Consider the following 14,835-nt stretch of genomic DNA (forward strand, 5'->3'; position numbering starts at 1 on the left):
GGCACAAAGTAATGAATGGTTGACACATGGTAGGTAGATCCAGCAATAGATAGACATTGCTACAAACATTGCTGGTGAAATAGTAGAGTTTGAAGGATTAAGTTAATCATGAGAAATCATTAAGTTAAAACCAATGCACACAATGTAATAATGATCCTTCCTTTTTTTCATTTTGGGCACATTTATATGTGTAGTCCATCTATTAAGAAAGTTTTTTCATGTGCTCAAAACGTGTCATGCACATTCCCCTAATTAATTAAAATTTTATAAGAAATATATTTTAAATAATATTTTTCTCAACCACAAATAATATTGACAATCACACCTTTAAATTTTATTAATCAACTTTTAGATTTCATATTTAAGTGTCTATTTAACATTAAATTTTAAAGATCTAAATTTTTTTAAATAAAAGTATTATTTTAAATATTATTAAAAAAATAGTTAAAAAAAATTATTTTATTATTTTAATATTCTTATGACTAAAATTTATTAAATTTAATTTTAAATTATTTTTTAATACTTTGTTACTAATATATTTAAAAAATAATAATTTTCTCAATAACAGTTTCAACAACAATGTCAAACAGGCTCAAAATTGATTAGAGACTCTAAATTGATTAAATTGCTATCATATGTCTTGATTAGATAATTTATTATCTATCTAAGTTGATTCCATAAATTTATGAATCAAGATTTTCGATCTTCATTTTCTGATTTATAATCCAAAACTTGAATGCATTATTTTTATTTTTATTTATATTATGACATTTCTTCATATATTCTTCCCTTCCTTTTTTTTTCTTTGGGTAAATATCCATGAATTTTCATTGATGGCTTTTTTAAATTGAATTTTTATTCACTTTTTATTCTTTTTATATGATATGTGTCTATTTAAAATATATATGGATTTATATCTTCGCATATGTATTCATATGAATGGATTTGAAGTTTTCTCTTTAATATCACGTCCTTTTGCTTCCCTTGATAGTAGTTTTTTTTTCTCGGAGTATTTGATAGTTTTTTTCTTCTTTTCAAAATATAGCATGAATTGTTGATTCATTTTGATTAAAAGTTTTAGATGCTCAAGTATAAATAATAATATTTTATTATAGAATTTGAGCAACTTATTCCTCTTTTGGTACTTTTAATTTTTCTACGTACAAGCTAGTAAATTCTCAAAAAGATAGTATCTTTTGTTATCTAAAATAAATAAATAAAAAATCATTTATTACCCGAAAATTTATTCTCTGTTGTTCAAATTATCGTTCAATAAAATTTTTTAATTATTTATATTTATATTTTTTTTATAAAAAAATTATATTGTATTTATATTATGATAGTTATTAATAAATTGTCAAATTTTATATAAAAAAAAATCACATAAGTGATATAAAATATAATACAATTATCTCAATTCGAGCTGCAATTAAACACTTTCCTAGAGGAAATTCGTGTATTTATCATTCTCTTTTCTCAATCACCTTGCAAAATAATGAAAAAATAAATAATTTGGCAATCACTCATTAATTTTTTTATTTATTTTCAAGAAATACTCGACTCAATTTATGTGTATCAAAATTAAAGGCATATTTGATGCAATGGTTGTCATACAATTGATTATTATTAAATGCTAATGGTGAAGCGAATGATTAAAGGTAAAAAAAATAACATGCACTTAAAATTTTCTGTTTTCAGTAATATAATTATAATAAAATCTCTAGTTACTAATTTTTAAAAAATTGATTCAAAAGTTATATTTATCAAATATTTTATATTAATAATTGGAAAATTAAAAACTAAAAATTGATTTCACTACCTAATCTATTTGATCCAATGATTGAAAGTATATATAATTCAAATTAAGTTTGAGTCATCACTTCCTTAATTAATTTTTAGGGCTATGTATAGTTTTTGAAGGTTTCGAATCGAATCGAATAATCATATCGAACTGACAGCAATAATACAGAACCAAACTTATTTTGATACTTTGATTCGATTTTAGTTTTTCACTAAGAATCAAATTTTATTGAATTTTGATCATATCAAAATCGAACTAAAAATCAAATTTATATATATATTTTTCTATAATTTTTTTAAATGCATTATATATTTTCAATATAACTATATATAAATATATGTATATATAATTATCAACTATATAACTTAATATTATATTTTATTTTCTTAATAATTTTAGTTATAAATACATTAAATTATCTTATAATTCTTAATATATATATATATATAATAAATAGTTAAAATGTATATTAACTATTTATATTATATAATATACTTAATTCTAAATTATATATGAACTTAATAGTTAAAGATTATATAATTTTAAAATAATTAAAAGATATATTACATAATATATTTTGTATTAATAACTAAATTTAAAATTTAAATATTAATTAAGTAGACTTTTTAAGGAAATAAAAAATTATTTTAAAAATAAAAAATAGAATCGAAATTGTATTAAACCGAATTAAAATAAAAAAAATAATTGAAATCATAATCAAATTGGTGAAGAATTAAACTGAAACTGTATCAAAATTTTATTTAGATTTCGATTTCTAAGCAAACTCTAAACTGAACTGAAACTATATATTCTAATTTCTCTTAAAAAAAAAGCTCAACTGTTCAATTAAACTGGTGCTAAATTTACTGTTTTAAGAATTTTAAAGATACATTTTTCAATATAAAACTCAATACATTGATACTGAATTGGATTAAAGCTATAAAATAATAGAAATTCAGAGACTGGCTTTCAGGGAAAGAGGAATAATGAATAAAGCTACAAAAACTGCTTTTTCTTACCAATATTCAATAATAGCTTCAACTTCTAAAATCACTTTTGCAAAACCGCAAATCACGGTCAAAATCACCACCACTAATTACCCACCACCATGTGTCCAATCTCATCTACACTCACTTACCTTCTAAACCTCCCATTGGTCACACCACCCCAACTCTAACATTCTACGTCAATCTCCACTCACTTGCCGCCACGTCATCCAAACATCTTGATCTAATGATCTTTCTACCATGGAATCACCACCCAAAACGGAAAATGGAAAGTTCTTCGCTGTTTCGGTTACTCACTGAGTGGACTGTGGACCAGGGTTGTCTCGCTCTTTTTGGGGTCCGAGTTGGTGACTCGGACCGCAAGCGCCATCATCACACACAAACTCTGAAATTGCATTTTCATCATGGCTTTCCCTTTGACCCTTTAAAACCCATCTGTCTCTTTTGTTTTCCACCATCACTGAAGCTTCAATTTCGTTTCTTTCTGCAATGGCGGATTATCCGGATTCTGTCGCTGAACAGGTACCTGGCACTCCCGGAATCCGGGAAGTGAGGTCCGATATGGGGCCGGAGAGTTTCGGGATTTGCGCCCAACAGAATGGCGGGAACCAAGGGACGAGGAAGGTGGGCTTGCGAGCAGAGATTGATACGTCGCCGCCGTTCGGGTCAGTCAAGGAGGCTGTGACTCGGTTTGGAGGAAGTGGGTCTTGGATTCCCTATTACAAGGTTGGAAAATAGTTAGTGACATTGGCTACTTTTTCTCTTTTGTTGGTAAATTATTTAGAATTACATTCTTAAGATTGGGTTTTTGCTAGGAAATTGATTGATTTGAAGTAACCTGAATGGAATTTTGAGTTTGTTGATTAGGGAAATTTAATTTCTATTAAGCTTTGGGAGATTTTAGTTTCATTGGATATTGACATTTTCAATAAAAGATGCTATTTCTATACATCAAAAGTGGGATCCACAATTTGATCCAATTGATGAATATAATCTAAAATGACATTGATTTTTCATGCATTAATTGTTAACTATTTGTATTCTTAAGCTAAACCATGTAATGTTAATTCCATTTTTTCTATTTTTTTTTTCTAATTTATAATTAATGTTGGATTTGAAATTAAGATGTTTATAAGATTCAGAATGTCTGAATTCAGTTTTCTTGTAGTCCTCTTTTCTACTGTGAAGGTGAGATTCAGATTTCAGATGGCTTCTTAACTTGTTTACTTAAGCATAACTGTAAATTTACTAATTTAACCAATTCCAATTTTTTGCAACCATAAATTTGTTGAGGATTGATTTGACATGCCTTGATCTTGAATGCCAGAATCTACTCATGCATAAGTATTATGTTTGCCATGCAAAGTATTAATAATGTAGATTTTTCTTTTTCTTTTCCATTTAGCTATGAAATCGAGACTTGCAACTTGAAATTGAGACTTACAATCCTGGAAATGATTGCAGTACCACTTAACTAAAGCTTATTTGTGTGAATGTTTAATGTTGATTCTGGTGAGTATTGCAATTTGTAATTTGTTTCATATCATCCCTTTTTTTTCTCATTTGAAAGAAGATTGTCGTGAACAGCAGGGCTTTGAGGAGATGGACATAAAGAAAGTTGAGGAACAGGCAGCAGAATTGGAGAAGGATCTTATTGTGAAAGAATTGGAAACGCTTGATGTTCTTGAAGAACTTGGAACTACAAAAAGAATCGTCGAAGATTTAAAGCTGCAGCTACAGAAAGCAGCACTGAGATGTATGACAATCCCGGATGAGCAGATGTCAAGTCCTGCTATCAAAGAAATGAACAAGGAAAATTGTAGCTTTCATGTCAACAACCGAGAGCAGAGGATGGGAAATTTGAGCCCTTGCCCTTCATCGTCCCCTGACTTGATCTTAATGGAATTGAAGCAAGCAAAACTTAACCTTGGTAAAACTATTAATGATCTTGGAGTCATTCAAACTTCTGTTGAGTCTTTGAATAAGAAAATGAAGAAAGAGAAAACCTTTCTTGAGAAAACCCGAGAGAGGCTAACGTCAAAATTTGCAGGGGTGTTGTCTTTGGAGGAGGAGCTAAAACAGGCAAGAGTGAAACCATGTATTGCAGACAGTGCAGTAACTGATTACAAGGCAGAGCAGTTGAAGAAAATGGCCGAAGCTGAGAAGTCAGAAGTTTCAAAAGCAATTTTAGCGAATGAACAAACCAAGACAAATTTAAAGACTGCTGAATTGAGGTTGCTTGCAGCCAAAAAAATGGAGGAAGCGGCAAGGGCAGCAGAAGCCGTTGCCCTAGCCGAAATCAAGGCTCTATCAAGCAATCAGAACTCATCGGGATTTGTATTGCCAGAGCCTGAGAAAGTAGCCTCATTTGAAGCACGAACTCCATTGACCCCTAAAGCTCAAAAAGGGCTTGCCAAGAAAGTGGAGGTTGCAAAGCTCCAAAAGCGTGAAGCTAACATGACTAAAATGTCTATTCTAACGAAATTGAGGGATGCAACAGAAGAAGTAAAACAAAGTAAACATGCCTTAGAAGAAGCTTTGAACAAAGTTGAAATGGCAAATAGAAAGCAATTTGCTGCGGAAGAGGCTATTCGCAAATGGATGCCAGAGAATGATCAGGAGGGACAGGCAGCATATTATGCAACTAGGCTTAATAGTTTCCATTTGCTTCAACCTGATAACCATCAAGATTCTCCACTAAATGAAATGAGGAATTCCAATCTAGCTAATGATGATCCAAAGCCTGTTTTAAGATCAACAGTTTCAATGCGGGATGTACTCAGCAGGAAGCAAGTTATGCCTGAAGAATATGCAATGGCAAGGCCGACAGAAGGCCGTGAAGAACGACAGAAGGTCGCTTTGAGTCAAATGCTTCATGAACTGAGAGAGGATCTAACATTTCATCCCAGAGCTGAGAAAGATGGAAGTGATCAAAAGCAGTTGTTTGCACAAAGGAGAAAGTTCGGGTTCATTCACATATCATTGCCTATGACAAAACCAAGTAAGAAAAAGACTCAAGATTTCAACAATGCGATGCATTAGACAGAAGAATGTTTTGTGATTGAGTAGTGAAAATTTTCTTTCCTTTGTTGCCTTGTGTTGGTCTTGAGTTTTGGTTTTAGCTTGCTTCTGTTGTTTGCGCCCATTCAGGCTTTGTTTAGATATTCTTTCCTTGTAAAGATGTATTGTGTGTGGTTCTTATACATCCATAGCCTGGACTTGGCCCTTGGTCTAAGCTGGAATCTATTATAATTTGCCCAGCAATTGAAATTGGAAATGTGGTAGCTCTTATTATATTGGGACTAAGAAGATATTAAATGTGATTTATGATTAAATTTTAAAAATTAAATAAAGATACTCAACTCAACTAAGCGCTTATCCCAAAAATTTGAAGTCGGCTATATGGATTCGCTTTCTCCACTCTAAACGATTTTGGGTTAAATCCTAAATTTGTAATACTTCTAGGTCATGTTGTACTACTCTCCTCCAAGTCAATTTAGGTCTACTCCTTTTTCTTTCTATCCTCTAACCTAATGTGCTCTACTTATCTAACTCGAGCCTCCGTGATGTCTACGCTCAAATGACCAAACCACCTCAATCTCCCTTCTCTCAACTTATCCTCAATTGGTACCACTCCTACCTTTTCTCTAATACTCTCATTACGGACTTTATCTAGTCTAGTATGGCCACTCATCTACCTTAACATTCTCATCTCGCAACTCTTATCTTAGATGCATATGACTCTTTCAATGTCCAACACTCACTACCATATAACACAAATACTGTATGGTCAGACGATAAAATTTTCCTTTTAACTTATTGGGAATCTTGCATCACATAAAACTCCCGTGGCACGCCTCCACTTCAACCATTCGGCTTTAATCCTATGACTAACATCCTCCTCACATCCCCATCTACTTGAAGGATCGAGCGAGATATTTAAAGTGATTACTTTGGGACAAGATCACCCATCCAAACTAACTCCTTCTCTATCCCCGCTTGGTCTTCATTGAACTTGCAATGTATGTATTCTGCTTCGCTCTACTTAACTTAAAGCCCTTTGACTCTAGAGTACTTCTCCAAAGTTCTAGCTTTCTATTGACTCCTTCTCAGATCTCATCTATCGTAACAATATCATCCGCAAAACATCATGCATCAAGGAATACTCTTTTGTATATGTTTCATCAATTCATCTAAAACTAATGTAACAAGGTAAGGGCTTATAGATCCTTGGTGTAATCCAATTAAGATCGGAAAATCTCTTGTGTCCCCTCCCACTGTGCGCACAATAGTACTTGCTCCTTCATACCTATCTTTCAACACTTGTATGTACCTAATAGATACCCTCTTTTGTTCTAGCACACTCCATAAGACATCTCTTGGAACACTATCATAAGCCTTCTCCAAATCAATAAAACCATGTGTAGATCTTTCTTCACATCTCTATATTTCTCCATCAAGCTTCTAATGAGAAAGATAGCTTTCATAGTTGAACGACCGGGCATGAAGCCAAATTGATTGAGAGAGATAGAAGTATCACGACGTAGTCGATGCTCCACAACTCTCGCCCACAACTTCATAGTATGGCTCATGAGTTTAATTCCCCTATAATTCGAGCAACTCAGATGTCTCCTTATTTTTAAAAATAGGTACTAAAATACTCCTCCATTCATCGTGCATTTTCTTTAGTTTAGAATCTTATTAAATAATTTAGTTAACCATGCCACTCCCATATCTCTCAAACACTTACACACTTCAATTGATATTTCATCGGGTCCACAGGCTTTATCCACTGTCGACACCATATTTTGGCCGATCCCTAGAATCAATAAAAATTCTTCTTTGAACAGCTAATCTCGCTTCGATCCTCTTTAGGCGGTCACATTTCCGATCTCTCCTCACAAAAATTGAATTAACGCCCAGTCCTCATATTCATTAAGCCTCGCGGTCTCTCAAATCATTTACCGACCCTCAAACCCGTTGTCGAATTTCCTGACTGCCAAGTATATTCTCGATCTCTGTTGATAAATAAAATGAATCGCACTAGATCTTTTCCTACCGCTTTATTGCCGACCTCCTTTTCTAAGATTAAGAGCTAAAGTTTGGGTTCGGCTTAACGAGGGTTCCGATCTTAAGTGTTCAAGTTAAATTTTCAATTTTAACCAAGTCCCGTCTCAAGATTTCTCCCCCACCGATCTCATGCTTATTGTGCTTTCCGATCTTTTATACTTAGATCAATAATGGCATTTAGTTCATGTTTCGCTATGCTCATACAATCAAATACTTAGGCAATTCAAAGATTTTCCAATCACATCCATTCATTAAACAAAAGAGATATTCCATTTCATTTCATAATTTGTACAAGTTATTGGTGGGATCACCTCACTGATTTACATTCTCGCTCACTCTCTCTCTCTTCCTCGCCTCCTCCTCACTATCTTCACTGTCGCCCGGAGCCAGTCGCCCATCCAAGAGAAGTCCTCTTCGTGATAGCGCTCGGAGTTCGCCAAGAGATCTTTATTAGCATTCACATAGGCTCCGGCTATTCCCGACACCATCTCTTCATCCTTTCCTTAAGCTCTTTGTCTTTCTCCGAAAGCTCCTTATCCTTCGCTAAGCTCCTCTACAAGTTGAGCGACTGAGCGGCCATGGCCTCAAGTGCCCGGACTTCTCCGAGAGCCCGCTCACTTTTAGCCAAGTCACGAGACCTTTCGGCCACCTGGTCTTCATGGTACTTCGCCTGGCCCTCAACTTGAGATATATAATCTTGAGCGATGAGAGTTGAGATCGGAGGAAGCCACTTCCGATTTTTCTTCCCGACCTCCTTACCTGTGCGCCGAATCTTTTCTCAATCATGGTCCGTTCACCAGACACTCCACGCTTAGGCTCATGGTTCGAGTCAAGATATCATCGAGACCACTCCGGATAGCTCGCCCGATCCTCCCGAAAGAAGATGGTAGATCCTGTGACTTTGGCAAAATCGGAGTTCTCCTAACCAAGTTATTCTTCAAGCCGGTCAAGATTCGAGCGCCACGAGAAGAGGTCCTCCTAAGATTGAGAAGGCTCCTTTCCGTGCTTAGAATAATCGAGAGAGGCGGGGTCGCTTCTTCCGATCTAGGAGGAGATCTCGACCTCAATGGTCGGCGGACCAAGGTTGAGGCGGTCTCTTTGTATCTCCCTGTGTTCGTGGATCGTGTTTGAAGACGCTCCAACGCTTTCATCTCCTTTACCTTCCGGAGATCTCTCTTTCCTTCTTCCGCTTCCTAGAACCCTCACCACCCGCCATACCGCACAAAGAAAAGGTTAGTGAGATCTCTAAGGTCCCGAATCGAGATATAGAAAATACCAATGCCGAGGTCGAGAGCTAAGTTCGCGATCTCGGCCGGTGATCGCTGCATGGTCCAATGGTGCAGCGCAGCCACCGATTTGGACAGAATATTTTAGAGTGGTGGCTCGACTTTTCACTCCATCACTATCAAGCTTTCCTCTTGACTGTGGTAAAGTGCTTTGAAGTGGGCCCCGGTACCACCAACTAATAGGAAAGTCCTCAGCAGCTCTGATCTTTACTCCTCGTAATAAAGAACCTGCTTCTTCCAATTCTTAAGGGATGAGGCAGATCGAAAAGAGTCCAACGAGGCTTCACTGAAAGAACCAATGTTCGCCTTCCTTTGGCGAGTTAGTCTGTAGCTCGGCGAACACCTTAGCCGTAGGTCTGATTCCCTTAGCTCGGCATAGACCTCTGAAAGCAACCAAGATCCGCCACGAGTTGGGGTGGATTTGAACAATGGATATTCGTGAAATTTTAGGACCTCCTTATAGAAATCGGCTAGAGGGAACCTCGCATCAGCCTTTAATCGCTCCTCGACACCATGACCATGTCATTCTCTTCAAAAGAGTGATCGACACTAAGATCGCCATGGCACTTGATCACCATATGAATCAGACAAATGTTGTATTCTTGAACAAAGGATTGCGATCGGATTTCAAGAACCGACGAAGCTCGCCATAGGAAGGGTCTCTCTCCTTGAAGGTGGTGCAAGCCTTGATGGTATGACCCGACCGACTGGAGCAGACCCTAGGGGTCTAGGTTGCACGCCGCCCGATCGCTTCTTCTTCGCCGACGATGACCATGAGAATCGAATGGAAGGAGGGCTCGCCGCTCTCGACCTTCTGCACCGCCATTTTTAAAAGAAACAAAGAACTTAAAAAGAAAGAAGATCAAAGTCCTTACCGAGTCCGACGGCCGGAGAGACTGGAGAAAATGAGAGAACTTCGGTTGTGAGCAGGGGATTGAAAATGGAATGAGAGAACAACCGCCAACCCTCCCACCCCTATTTATACTAGTCCGAGCATTTAATGCTCATGAGGTTCTAGGCAACAGATCGATTGGTGGGACTCGACAAATGTTTCGACACTTTTCTCAAATATCCGAATGTTCTCGAGATCGGTTTATTAGAGATCGCATAATAAGTTAAAAATTTTGAATAAAGGATCACTAAGTGTCATTCTGTAAAGAATCGATTGATAATCACATTAGGGATCGGAAAATAATCAATGCAAAATAATAAGATGATAATCGACAAAATAAAGTCTTTATTTTCAAAAGTTCGGATTACATCATTTGGGCGATCTCTAGGGATCTGATTACACTAACATTGATCACATCATTTCTGTGATCTCTAGAGATCGGATTACATTGAAAATAAAATACATCATTTGGGCGATCTCTAGCGATCGGACTACAATAAAGGTCTAACTACAACATTTGGGCAATCTCTAGAGATCTGATTACATTTCAGGATTACATCATTTGGGCGATCTCTAGAGACCGGTGGAACATCCTATCTAAAAGGCCTATGTCAAAGCCTAGTCTTGTGGCTGAATCAAAAGATGTGTTTGACCAAGAGACCGGCTGTTGGCATCGGATAGATGTGCAGCTCAGATGGGGTGATTATGACTCCCATGAAGATGAGAGATCGGAATAGGAGCTAGGGGAGGGATCGGAAGACAAAAAGAATAAGACAAATAACCGTCGTCAGAATCAGAGCCGAGGTAGTTAAAGCGTGCATTTAGATCTCCACCGCACGCCTAAGAATCGCCCGCACGTCGATACAAGTGCGGTATGTCATGACACCTCAGACATCCCAATCTCCACCGCTGATCTCACTTGTAAGGATGAATCCGAACCCTTGGATCAAAAGAGAAGACGACAATACCATATGCTTTTCACTCTTAGCCCTCGATCGTTCGGACAAGAGGATTCAAGATCGCCGATTAAAAGAGGAAAAGGACAAATATTCGAGAAGCGATCTCACCATTTGTTTTGATTCTCTTTAATTCCGAACATCCGATCATGTACTTCAAAATCTTGACCTCCATCTCCTCAAAATAAATCCCGACCCTTCATGGGGAGCACCATTCCTATAAATACCGCATGAAAACTGCTCAAGAACTGACAAAAATATAGACAAGAGGTCGCTATTATCGTGGAGGAACTCAAACTTCATTCATTTGTTATCATTGCTTTTGTAGTGATCAAAAAGACTTTTGAAACTAGTTTTCAGGAGTGTTTTCTTGGAAAAGATTTTGAATACTGAACTCTACATTTCCAGCTTGTTCATTATCCGTGATACTCTCGCCATCTTTGCTTTCTTTTCCTCTGCTCAAGCTCAACTTCCTTCCACCTGGTTCTTACCCTGCTACCTTTTAGCTAAAGCATCTCTGCTTTCGCGACAGACATCAACTCTCAGCCGTTAATCCGCCATCTTCATCACTATTTACCACCTCATAATTATTTCAATACATTTGGCTCCTCAGACATCAACTCTCAGCCGATCAATCCGCCATCTTCATCACCATTTACCACCTCGCTTATTTCAATATATTTGGCTCCTCAAGGTAAGAGTTCATATTATCGCTTTATTAAGTATTTGCGCTTACTTTTCGCACTTTCTTTGTTCTCTTTACGCACGCGTTTACTCTAAGTTTATTCTAAGCAAAAATCTCAAAGAACGTTACTCTCGAATTATCTCTTTAGTGATCGGTCCATCATTTCACAATTTTCGCTATTTCAATACGAGCTTTTAGCTCCTAGTAGCGTGTAAGTGGTCGTGCAAAATATAGGTATCTCAACTTAAGGGCCTCTTTTACAAGAGAAAGCTTGAATAACACGTCAGAAAATAGCCAAACTATTAGGCCGACGTGAACGGAATTCGCAAGATACCATGAAGAGGAATAAAACCAAAATAAACTAGACTAACAGATCGGACATTAATAGGTATGCGTGAAATGACTACATGGAAGGTCGGTAAATCAAGTTTAGTATTACCCATTTAGTCATAGGGTATCAAGAAACCTAACCTCCAAAGATTTTTGAATGCCGTAAACCTTAGTTTTAGGTTCTTGTGACATGTAGTAAATTGAAATTGGAGATCGGCAAAGCCCCTTCCGTGCTCCTGCTAATTCGAAAGAGATCTGAGGAGAGTTCTTATCCTGGTCTCACTTAAAATTTTAATAAATACTTAAAAGAGGTCTGAGGAGAGTTCTTATCCGACCTCAATTCAAAATTTTTAATAAACATTTAAAAGAGATCTGAGGAGAGTTCTTATCCTGTCTCTCAAATTTTTAAAATTTTAATAAATAGAGATTGGAGGAGAGTTCTTATCCGGTCTCAGCTTAAAATTTTAATAAATAGAGATTGGAGGAGAGTTCTTATCCGGTCTCAGCTTAAAATTTTAATAAATACTTAAAAGAGGTCGGAGGAGAGTTCTTATCCGATCCCAAATTAAAATCTCTAATAAATATTTAATAGGGATCTAAGAGAGTCCTTATCCGCTCCCCAACCAAAATTCTAATATCTAAAAGAAGATCGGAGGAGAGTTCTTATCCGATCTTCTAAATTAAATTTTAAATAAAACATTCCTTTTTAAGTAAAATTAACATGCAAAAGTAATTCACTAAGGTTGTCTCATTTACTTATGTATCTGGGTGATCCTAATCAGTGAAAATCAAACATTCCTTTTACCAAAAGGACTAACATTCCCATCCGAGCCCTTCTAACTAATTTATAAAGGACGAAAATTAAATCTACCTACCCTTATTAAGGACGAGGTGGGGTGCCTAACACCTTCCCCACCCGCATTTTAGACCCTAATCTAGAATCTCTGTCTTGAAGTGGTTTCATTCTTTATTTATCTTCTCAAATGGTTTTCTTTAGTTCCTCAAAACTAAGGTGGCGACTCTCACTTTTTCCCACTTCGGTGAGTGATCGTCCGGGCGACCGCAAAATCCCATTGCGACATCCACTTTCATTCTCTTAAGTGCTTCATTTACTTCTAAAGATCTAATCCTTCTAGTATAATTCACATTCTTTTCTATCGTTCTATAGTCTATATTCACGCTATTACCATTTTGACTATTATTAAAGAGATCATTAAAATAATTTCTCCATCTTTCTTTAATGTCCTCATCTTTCACCAATAATTTTCCTTCTTTATCCTTAATGCACCTAACTTGATTGAGATCTTGACATTTCCTTTCTCTCCTCCTTGCTTATCTATAAATATATTTCTCCCTTTCTTTAGTTCCAAGTTTCTCATATAACTTTTCAAAGGCCTGTGCTTTTGCTTGACTAACTACCTTTTTTGCCTCTTTCTTTGCTATCTTGTACTGTTCATATGCCTCGTTATTATCACATTTAGGTAATTTCCTATACCATTCTCTTTTTCTCTTCACTGCCTTTTGTACTTCCTCATTCCACCACCATCTCTCTTTTGAGAGTGGTCCATGTCCTTTAGACTCTCCAGGTACTTTTCTAGCTACTTCTCTAATTTTTGATGCCATTTGTATTCACATATCATTGGCCTCCATATTCAGCTTCCATGCTTCAGACTCGAGAAGCTCATTTTTGAACTTCACTTGCTTTACTCCTTTGAACTCCTACCACTTTGTTCGAGCTACACTATTTCTTCTGACCTTACTTGAATTGTTCATAAACTTGACATCCAAGACCACTAACCGATATTGACTTGTTAAAGCCTCTCCTGGAATGACCTTGCAATCCTTGCATAGAGCTCTATTTGTCTTCCTGGTTAAGAGAAAGTCGATTTGGCTTCTATGTTGCCCACTTTTGAAAGTCACTAAATGTGACTCTCTTTTTATAAAGTAGGTATTTGCTAGTATTAGATCGTATGCCATAGCAAAATCCAGGATGCTTTTTCCCTCCTCATTTCGACTGCCAAAACCAAAACCTCCATGAACATTTTCATAGCTTTGCATATCACTTCCTACATGTCCATTCAAATCTCCATCAATGAAAATATTATCTTCATTTGGTATGCTTTGCATTCAATCATCCATATCTTTGCAAAACCTTTGTTTACTCTTACTATCTAGTCCTATTTGTGGGGCATAAGCACTAACTACATTTATTGTTTTTCCTTCTAGTACTAGCTTTACTAGTATAATTCTATCTCCTACTCTTTTCACAGCTATTACAGCGTCTTTCAATGTCCTGTCTATAATTATGTCCACTCCGTTTTTATTTATCTCCTTTCTGGTAAACCACAGTTTGTACCTTGAATTACCCACTTCTTTGCTTTTCTCTCCTACCCATTTAGTCTCCTGAATGCAAGCAATATTCACCCTTCTCCTTTCCAAGGTATCCACAAGCTCCATTAATTTTCCTGTAAGTGATCCAACATTCCAAGTATCAACCCTGATCCTTCTCCTATCCTGTTCCTTCCTAATTAGTCTCTTTTTATGATATCTTCTATTGTTTTCTATGTCTATCTTGTATTCTGTTCCACTATCTGTTCTACTGTCTATCCTATGGACTAACTTCTTTACCCACACCAGTCCATGATGTGGGAACCCTTGCTTACTTAACACCACACTCGGGCGCTGGCATGGCGCGTCGCTTTCGGTGAATGCCCTACACCTTTGCATATTTCTCACTACACACCGGGCTCCGATGTAGCACGTCGTTAGTAAAGGAAGCCCCAACGTTTATATCATTTGAATCCATAT

The 14,835-nt window shown here is 36.4% G+C and overlaps 1 protein-coding gene across 4 annotated transcripts; it reads left to right on the forward strand.

Moving 5' to 3' along the window:
• Positions 1–3,208: 3,208 nt before the first annotated feature.
• LOC110645837 (WEB family protein At2g40480) lies at positions 3,209–6,085 on the forward strand. Of its 4 annotated transcripts, XM_021799101.2 has the most exons (3): positions 3,210–3,534; positions 4,396–4,738; positions 4,859–6,085. In XM_021799101.2, the coding sequence occupies exons 1-3, from the start codon at positions 3,298–3,300 to the stop codon at positions 5,848–5,850; spliced, it is 1,572 nt and encodes a 523-aa protein (XP_021654793.2). In that variant the 5' UTR covers positions 3,210–3,297; the 3' UTR covers positions 5,851–6,085. The 4 variants fall into 4 exon arrangements, with proteins under 4 accessions (XP_021654792.2, XP_021654793.2, XP_021654791.2 ...); XM_021799100.2 differs by having other exon boundaries at positions 3,209–3,534; positions 4,399–6,085; XM_021799099.2 differs by having other exon boundaries at positions 4,396–6,085.
• The last annotated feature ends 8,750 nt before the right edge of the window (positions 6,086–14,835 follow it).

Source organism: Hevea brasiliensis, chromosome 14 (assembly GCF_030052815.1).
Source record: "Hevea brasiliensis isolate MT/VB/25A 57/8 chromosome 14, ASM3005281v1, whole genome shotgun sequence".
Lineage (NCBI taxonomy): Eukaryota > Viridiplantae > Streptophyta > Magnoliopsida > Malpighiales > Euphorbiaceae > Hevea > Hevea brasiliensis.